Source organism: Bombina bombina, chromosome 2 (assembly GCF_027579735.1).
Source record: "Bombina bombina isolate aBomBom1 chromosome 2, aBomBom1.pri, whole genome shotgun sequence".
NCBI lineage: Eukaryota > Metazoa > Chordata > Amphibia > Anura > Bombinatoridae > Bombina > Bombina bombina.
This window is the reverse complement of record NC_069500.1, coordinates 938,934,333-938,943,495: the sequence shown is the minus strand read 5'-3', so window position 1 is coordinate 938,943,495 and position 9,163 is coordinate 938,934,333. Positions and strand designations below refer to the sequence as shown.

General features: G+C 37.0%; 1 protein-coding gene across 4 annotated transcripts in view; it reads right to left on the bottom strand.

The window, feature by feature from the left end:
• Nucleotides 1–9,163, bottom strand: part of LOC128649879 (protein Shroom3) — a 556,958-nt gene that overhangs the window by 95,079 nt on the left and 452,716 nt on the right. For all 4 annotated transcript variants that reach the window (XM_053703406.1, XM_053703408.1, XM_053703407.1 and 1 more), the window contains one exon: nt 3,284–6,443. In XM_053703406.1, the coding sequence (XP_053559381.1) occupies nt 3,284–6,443 (3,160 nt within the window). The remainder of the gene's footprint in view (nt 1–3,283; nt 6,444–9,163) is intronic.

Genomic DNA, 9,163 nt, shown 5'->3' with positions numbered 1-9,163 from the left:
CATACAAATGTCAGATTGATGTTATATAACAGCCCTACAACCCAATTGCATCACCCCTTTAAATTTAATATTTTATTGTAATATTTTTTATTTAAAAACGTGTTCGGTGAACTTTGTGACAAATAAAACTGTTTTATTATTTCATAATCTCTTTTGAATTACAGTCCTCTATAATTATAAAGAAGGAATCTTAAATAATTATTATTATTACTGTATTGTGCTTGGTAAAATGTCACGACATTAAAAAAAAAAAAAGTATCGGTAATTGGTATCGGCGAGTATTTGAAAACAAGTATCGGTACTTGTACTCGGTCATAAAAAAATGGTATCGGTAAAACCTATAACTGCACTGCCTGCTATCCCCATATTTAACCCCTTTATATTCAACTATAAAGCAAATTTAAAACGGTTGCACTTGTGCCCTCTTTGAGACGAGCACCATGGCAAGAAAAAAAATTGCTTATTATATTTGACGTTGAATATTATATGCTTATGTCAAAATGGAATAAAGGTTCACTGTACACATTTTAGTGACCAAATGAGTGTAAAAAGCATTATTAACCGTTTCATTATCAGATGGACCCAAAGGAATGCTCATGATGGCAAAAAATCGTATCCAATCTAATCCTATAGGTAATGATTTCGTGAAGCGTAAATAAGTGCCTCTATTTGTGCTATGAAGTAAATGGAATATAAATGAGGGAAGAACTATAAATGTATACAACAAATGTGTACGGGAGGTGAATCCCTAGTAAAAGAGACTTTTACGTGAGGAATTCCATCCTCCAAAATACCATCTATTCACGCAGCCAATCTCCACAGAAACATTTATACTGAATGAAGAAGAAGCCTGCTTCAGCTCTCAGGTCAAACAGTCAGGCTTAGGCGTCATAGAAATGGCATGTAGTTATGCTGCTTTAAACTGTATTTTACGTGATCACCCAGAACTGAAAAAAAAAACGATAGATGCATTAAAATTGGGCAGTGGCCATTTTCAAAGGGTTTCCCGCAACTGTATTTAATATACAATTTCACTGTAGGAAATATATATACTTTTTTGGAAGAGCAATAGTTAATGCACCCTTACACGATCACGCATACCCTCACTATATCAGGGTTTCATTAATTTGAAAGAATTCTGACAACATTTGAATTGCTTTGTAATGTTGTTAGATTAAGTTGTTGATGTTATTGCATAATTAATCTTTACACCATCTTTCCTTTACACATGAACGTACTGCATTGATTAATTACTTTGAAGGTACATTGGGGGTTATGTATGAAAATAAGTTAAAATTTAACACTAGTTATATTTACTTTTTATTTTTCACTGTAGGGCATTTTAGAGGCTATTTTCAAATATTGTAAGATTTTAAAACTTATCTTCATTAGAATTCTAGGTGTAGTGTTGATTTTGACTCCAATTATAACCCTCTCTCATAACTCCATTTGTATTTCAGTCACTAATGCCTCTGCTAGACTATTCTTGTAATTAATATTTCTAAAATACTGATTACCAAAAGCTTGTTTATAATGCTCTGAACAGCCCAATAATGGCCTCGCTTCCATTGAGTCGTAATTCAGTTTGCGTGCACTCGCAAACCGATAAATATGCTGTCGGAAGCAATATCGTTTATCGACTGTTTCCAATGGCGCGTTATACCTCAATATCGGCAGCCGGACTTCGGCTGCCGAAAAGATCTTCGCGTCCCATAGAAAGTAATAGAAGCCGTTAATCGATAAATTATACCAGGTTTCCAATGAAAGCGCTAACCGTTAATACATTGTCGGAGGCTGTCGATACATTGAGAAATATTACCCCCAGCTCAACTAGGTGTAAAAGAGGAAAATTGTGCTTTCTGAGACCTATTTTCTATTTAAATTATAAAACTTGCAAATAATGCAAGTGTTTTAATGTAGAAATAAATTGTTATAAGTAATATTTATTGTTGTCTCATGTATAGAAATAGTTGAACTTATATTCTAATAGAAATATCAATATATATTTAAATATAATAATATATGCAAGAACATATATACAGAATGCAAACTAGACCTATGCCTAGGGCAGCAATAAATATTACTTATATTTATGAAGTGTTAAATATAATTATATTAGAAAATAGTATTTGATTATTAAAAATATGGATAAGTGTTTTTTATTTTTCTTGAGAGGCGATCACAGGTAAGAAGCACGGACGTTAAACGTAAATTCTATAGCGTAAGGTCGGGTTACCTTAGCAACTAATTGATTTTCAAGAAATCCGACGTTAGATGGAAGCGTTAACACAACGTTAACTTACAGCTACACGAAAAGAGCGACTGCGCGCAACACGCTAATCTTTTCAATGGAAACCTGGTACTAAAATGCAGCCGTAAATTACTTTTAGCTGTCGGCCGCTTCGGTAGCTTACGGCTCCATTTTTAACGACTCAATGGAAGCGAGGCCATAGTCTGTAACAGATGTAGGAGAACTGTGTTATTGTGGAGAACATATTAGCAGGTTATAACTACATATAATATATTAAATACAGCTCAAAATCTAAATAAATATCACTCAGGATTAAAGGGATATTCCAGCCAAAATTAGAAACCACATGGGTGCATTTCGGTATTGAACAGAAGCGATTTTGTAATATACATGCATTAGCAAAAATGCCTCTAATAAAAGCTATAGCTGTTTCAAAAGTGTATTTAAGTATGCAACGTGCACCAGCATTTTAAACACAGCACTTGCTCAGAGAGCCTAAGGTGCTTATACCATCTGATAATGACTTAATTTATTAATTGCTGACCTGATACAAACCCCACTGGTGCTCTGAGTAGCTGCATTATTTAAATTGTGGGTGCAGTGACAATATCTAGCTATGTTTCACATGCATGTGCAGAGGAAAATGCTATCACTAACAGTGATAACTTTTACTAGAAGCATTTTTCCCAATACATGTATATTGCAAATATTTTTCTATTCAAAGATGTAATAAATCTATGTGCATTTAAATTTTGACTGGAATGTCCCTTTAAGACTACGGTACAAGTATTCTAAGTAAATTGTACTGTATACGTAAAGGATTGTGATAAAACCTACTATTCATAAATGTACATTTCTGAGTTTTATGCATTGTCTCTTTAAGTAACTGTACATAATATATTCACGCCACAGTAGCTAATTTTAACAAATTTGTCATGATACATTTTGATTCTGAACCCTATATCCAGTACTGTTATCATTACTATTATTATTGTTTTTATTATTATAAACAAAGACAACTGTCATATTTACCTGCATTTTCTTTTCACCGGCTGGAGAAGAACGTGACCTTGTATGCACAGCTACTGGATACTGCTCAGATTTATCAAGCAAATCATCAGCTGAAGCAGATCTGTTAGAATTTCTCTCTGATGGGGTACTTATAAAATCCTCTACTCTTGAAGTGGCTTCTTTGCGGTCATTTGACTGAACACTTTTGATGTACTCGGATTTAGATCTGAAGTCTCTAAAACGTTCAGTCCTCAGCTGGTGGGCAAATGAGCTACTGCGGCTTCTAGTTTCCTGTTGTTCAGGATAATGCTCAAACCCACTCAAGTCACCAAAGCCTGTGAGACCAGGGGGCAGGGTAGATGAGACCCGGCCAGAATCAGAAACCTGGTCCTTACGTCTATATTGTAGATTGTGTTCTTGAAGGGAATTAATGCTAGATGCTGATGAGATACTTTGGTTATCTATCATACTCCCTGTAAAGTAGGTACTCTGAGACCTTTCTTTTAAGAGCCCAGTTTCCTGGGGCGACGGCCTGCGACCTGTCTTACGCTCTATATAGTCTGCAAGGGCATTCTGTTGAAATTGCTTAAGCTCTGGCTTTGATAAGTTAACAGTTGAACAAGCTTTACCATTCCTCTCAAACATTCTGCGTCTGTCTGCCACTGTTTGCTCCACAAAGTTAAAATGTTGACCCATTTTTTGAACATTTTGTGGTGATAATTCATTGTCTGATGCACCCACCTCGTTCATTTTCTCTGGCTCGGAGTAGGATCTCTTTTTCTGCTCAGCAGTCAAGCGTCTCCTTGCACCGATACGAACAGGCTGGTTTGAGGTACCATGGTTATCCTGATTCTGAATATTGTCTGTAGGGGTAACACTGTGCCTCTCTTTTGGAGCATGAGGGAACACAGGTGAACTCTTACCTCTGAGTAGACCTGAATTGGGTCTTTTTACACTGTTCTCTGGTTTACTATATTGTAATGGGCTGATTTCCAAATCTTTACGTCTATAAGATGTTGCTTCAAGAACTTTAGACTGTGCATCTTTGATGCTGTTTCTGTAAGATCTGTTAAATCCTACAGTATCGAGTGAAGTACTTTGCCAAGGGCTGAGTTTATTTGGCTTTGTTTGTGAACCAGCTTTTCTTTTATCCTCATCTGACTCTGCATGCAAAACATATTGCTCACGATTACATTGTTGTATTTTGTCTGCTTGTCTTTCCACTTCTTGATATTGAAAATCCCCTGACTTAATGCAATAGACACTACTTGACCTATTTAACGGGTAGGCGCCTGTAATTTTATCATTGCTACTAGAGCTTGAAAGCCTTCGGTGTTCACCAGCAAGAACTTGTTCTTGGGAATTAAATTTGTTCCTAATTTCTTCAATGCTATTTACAGATCCTCTGGAATTTGATCCCCTAGCATTTTGCGCACAGGGATATCCATAGACAGAGCCGCTTGAAACCTGAGACATCTGATTCTCTTGCTCTCTTTGTTCAATCTTGCAGATTTTTTCCAAAACAGAAGAACGAGATTTGTTGGCATCTAGTTTACCATACTGACTACCATGTCCACCTTGAGTGCTGCTAGAGCTTAGTCTCCTTCTAGTAAAATCATAAGACTTCTTCTGAGAAGGGGACAACGGTTCCTCAAATACTGAACTATCAGGATCATCCATGAGTTTTGTAAAACTTGGACTATCTAATTTGTTTCTCTCATCTGAAGCATTTTGCGACTGTCTTTCATCGATATTGTTGTTAAAAGAAGCTGAGCCATGGTAATAAGGAATATATTGTTCAGAAGTGTTAATGATCATCTGATTTTTATAAGAATCCATTCTTATTGATGGGGATGGAACTTGCCTGTTCTTGCCATTCATCCATTCATTTTGGAAAGTAGACTCCATGAAGTTACTACCTCCTAAAGCAAGTGGAATGCCCTGCATTCCAGTATTATGCTCTTTAAGAGCACCTTGGTCCTGACTTTCCATTGCCATTACTGTAAAAGTTTTATGTACCTGGTTGCTAGTATCTATGTACTGATTATTATTTGAGAAGTTTGACTCATTTTCATTTGTAATTGACAAACTAGTGGGAATTTCAGAATCTACTGGAAAATGAAGCTTGTAGGGTGTAAATCTTACAGGCTCACCTTCCTTGTTTTCTTGATCCATATTTAAGTGATTTATTGGATAAAGGGAAGTCAGTTTTCCAGTAGTATTTTGACTACTTTTTCCATTATTATCAAACCGTGAGGTCCCAGTTGCTGAACTAAATGTGCTTTCTTTGGCTAGTGCTGGGTAAAGTGTTCCATTATTGCTTGCAATAGGTTGAGGGGCATGAGCAAAATGTGGTTCGGGAGTGGGTACAGGATAAATTCCAGTAGGAAGCATAGGCTGTCCTGGCTGTGGTGACTGTGAGTAGATTTGCTTATGTTTTATTAGAGGACTGCTTTCAGGGCTCTTCTCCACAACAGTATGAAGCTGCCCTTCTCCAAAAACAGGTTTTAACTGTTGGTTAGAGTTACATGAAAAGGCACTTGCATGTTGTGAACCTGCAGAATTGGGCTGCATTCGGAAAGATCTGTTTTGGTCAAGGCTAGACCAAGAGTTAGGTCTATCATGATGTCTTGTCACTGCATAGCTGTCCCTGCGTGCTGGAGGCATAGGTGGAGACTTTTCAATGTTATCACTTTCAGAAACAGCTCTAATCTGTTGTGATCTGCCGGGAGATGCAACACTATTCTTGTTGTAACCAGAGGATCTACTGTAGTTTCGGTTTTTGATAGAGGCAGGGTTTACCTCAAACTCTTCAGAAACACCCCTTTGAGTATCATAGACTGTCCTGATGTATCTAATATCTGCATGTTTTATCCCCTCTTGCAAATTACCACGAGAATGCATGCTTTCCGTGGAATAAGACCGTTCCTTGCAAAAGGAAGTAGGATGGTATTCTGGAATACTGGAGTTGGTTGAGAAAGAGCTGTATGCGGAGTCTCTCTTGTTGTGTAGATGAGTAAGTTGATCTATGCAGTTGGTAGATTTTGCTGCTGAAAGCTGGCATTGGTGATAAGCAGAAGAACCGTGGTCAAGGCTTTCCATGCTGCCTCTTGAGCTGTACTGGTCAGGGCTCCGTCTTATGTACCCATGGTTGTAGCTGGAGAGATCACTTGTGGAAGAACTGCAAGAAAGAAAAAAAAGAACACAGGGAATAATCTGACTGTTTGCAAGAAATGTTCGTGTGAGCTTATAAATAAACTTGCAGCTGAAATGTTTAGGTTATGGGAGGAACGGAAGAGAAACCATATTTGGGGCCATGCTCTGTTCACTGCCAGCTGTCATTCCTGCATTTTATAAGTAATTGCTTGCGGCTGCTCTGTGCATCCTGTTAATCATACAGCACTGCAGGAATAACACAGGCTAGAGAAGAGAAAGTCAGAATCCTTTAGGACCTAATAAATAGACAGAGTATGCACTACTGATCACAAATATTATAAGAACTGCAAAAGGACTAGGAGTAGCGTAACATAAAAGGTTTAAACCAAGTCAAAAAATATAGTGTGTGTGTTTTATTTCACTTCTTTTTATGGAGTTGAAAGTTTTCTCTGGCATTCGTCCTGGAAACTTGCAGCATTAGAGACATTTTGTTGTGAGAAATCTAAACAGACAAGACAGAAAAGCAAAATAAAGAAGAAAAAACCCCACAGTATTTCTGAAATATTATTGAAAAGAATAAAAAAGTTTAACCAACATTGGAAATAAAAATTTGGCTTCTTAAAGTAAAAAATAAACTAAGCCTGCAAAGGCAATAGATAAGATAAGATAGATAAGATAGATAAGAGATAGATACCCTAAAACCACAGTTACAAAAACAGTTATACCATATTAAAGGGACATTATACACTAGATTTTTCTTTGCATAAATGTTCTATAGATGATCCATTTATATAGCCCATACAGTTTGTTTGTTTTTAAAAATGGATAGTCTTGCTTATTTTTAAATAACATTGCTCTGATTTTCAGACTCCTAACCAAGCCCCAAAGTTTTAGGAGAATACCGAAGTATACATACTCCAGCTTGCTTCTGTTTGTCTAAAGGATCTTTTCATATGCAAAGGAAGGGGGAGTGTCTGCTATTTCCCACTTGCAGTGGGTGTTCCAGTAACCTTTTAAAAAGAGCTAAACTGGAAGCTTCTAAGTAATTTTTAAAACAGTTTTATACTGGATTTTTATATCAGTATCTGTGCATATTATTCTTTATAGTAGTGTCTATTACATACAGTTATATGAAAATTGGTGTATACTGTCCCTTTAATATACTGTAAATTTAAGGCAATATGATATGATTATTAGATATTAAATGATAGTCAATTAAGCTACAAATATTTAAACAAAATGTGACTTTTTTCTACTCTTTAACCCTTTGTGCCAAATGGACGTAGGTACTACATCACACGGTACTTTGCCCCGCATACTGTACTGACGCAGTACCTACCTCCAGCACAGAGGTGCATGTTGCAGTACCCACTGATTGTGCTCCTTTACCATATGAAGCCAGATCGCCTGATCGTTACAGACAGTCACTCTGTCTGTGTCAATGTCTGTAACGCTCTTCCGTTGGTGTCGGGAGGGAGGTGTGGGACGAAAGGCTTAAGGGGTGTGGGAGGCCCAGCATAGGTGTGAGGGGTTATCGGTTTCCCTATACTACTGCAAAAAAAATTTGGAAGGGGAGGGAGGTATAGGGTCGGTCCCTATGCTACAGAAAAATATTGGTTAGAGTGGGATAACTATTGATTGCTTGGAGGGGGAACCCTATGATACAAAATATATATATATATATATATATATATATATATATATATATATATATATATATATATATATATATATATATATATATATATATATATATATATATATATATAATAATAAAAAATGAAAATAAAAAAATAATATATTGTTACTGGCTGCCAGTAACAAACATGGTGGGCTACAGTGAGGAGTTGTTGGGGGGGGGGACACACAGAGGATGGGAGGGTAATCCCTACACTAGAGCAAATATTAAGCTTACAAGATAACTGATTACCCCTTCACTTCCGGGAACATCAAAAGTGTGGTGTGCAGATGCAATTAGCAGCCTTCTAATTTTTAAAAATGCATGTTTGCTGTTTCTGAACAAAAGGAATACCAGAGAAGCTTTTACAACCATCTGTTTTATGACTGCAGTAGTTATGGGTAAATAATTTCTGTGAAAAAAATTAAGTTTGGGAAAAAGTTGATTTTTTTTATATGATTGTATTTGGTGGACAAATAGTGACATCAAAGTAAACCAGGAAAAACATATTATGCTTACCTGATCATTTTCTTTTCTTCCGATGGAAAGAGTCCACAGCTGTATTCATTACTTTTGGGAAATAAGAACCTGGCCACCAGGAGGAGGCAAAGACACCCCAGCCAAAGGCTTAAATACTCCTCCCACTTCCCTCATCCCCCAGTCAACAGTAGAAGAAATATCTGGGTGAAAAGGTGCCAGAAGAATAAAAAACAATAATGCCCCACATAAAAAAAGCCGGGTGGGGAGCTGTGGACTCTTTCCATCGGAAGAAAATAAAATTATCAGGTAAGCATAATTTATGTTTTTTCTTTCTAAATGGAAAGAGTCCACAGCTGCATTCATTACTTTTGAAAAAACAATACCCAAGCTATAGAGGTCACTGAATGCCAAAACGGGAAGGTACATTCTGAGGACACCAGGCCTGAAACCACTACCCAACAAAAAAAGGTCCCAAGGACATTGACCAGCAGATAGCCCGGAAGCCTAGCTAGAGACCGCAACATCAGACACAACTGAGCCAACAGTCCTCCGGTAGACACCGTCGCCCAACTGTTGGTCTCCCACCA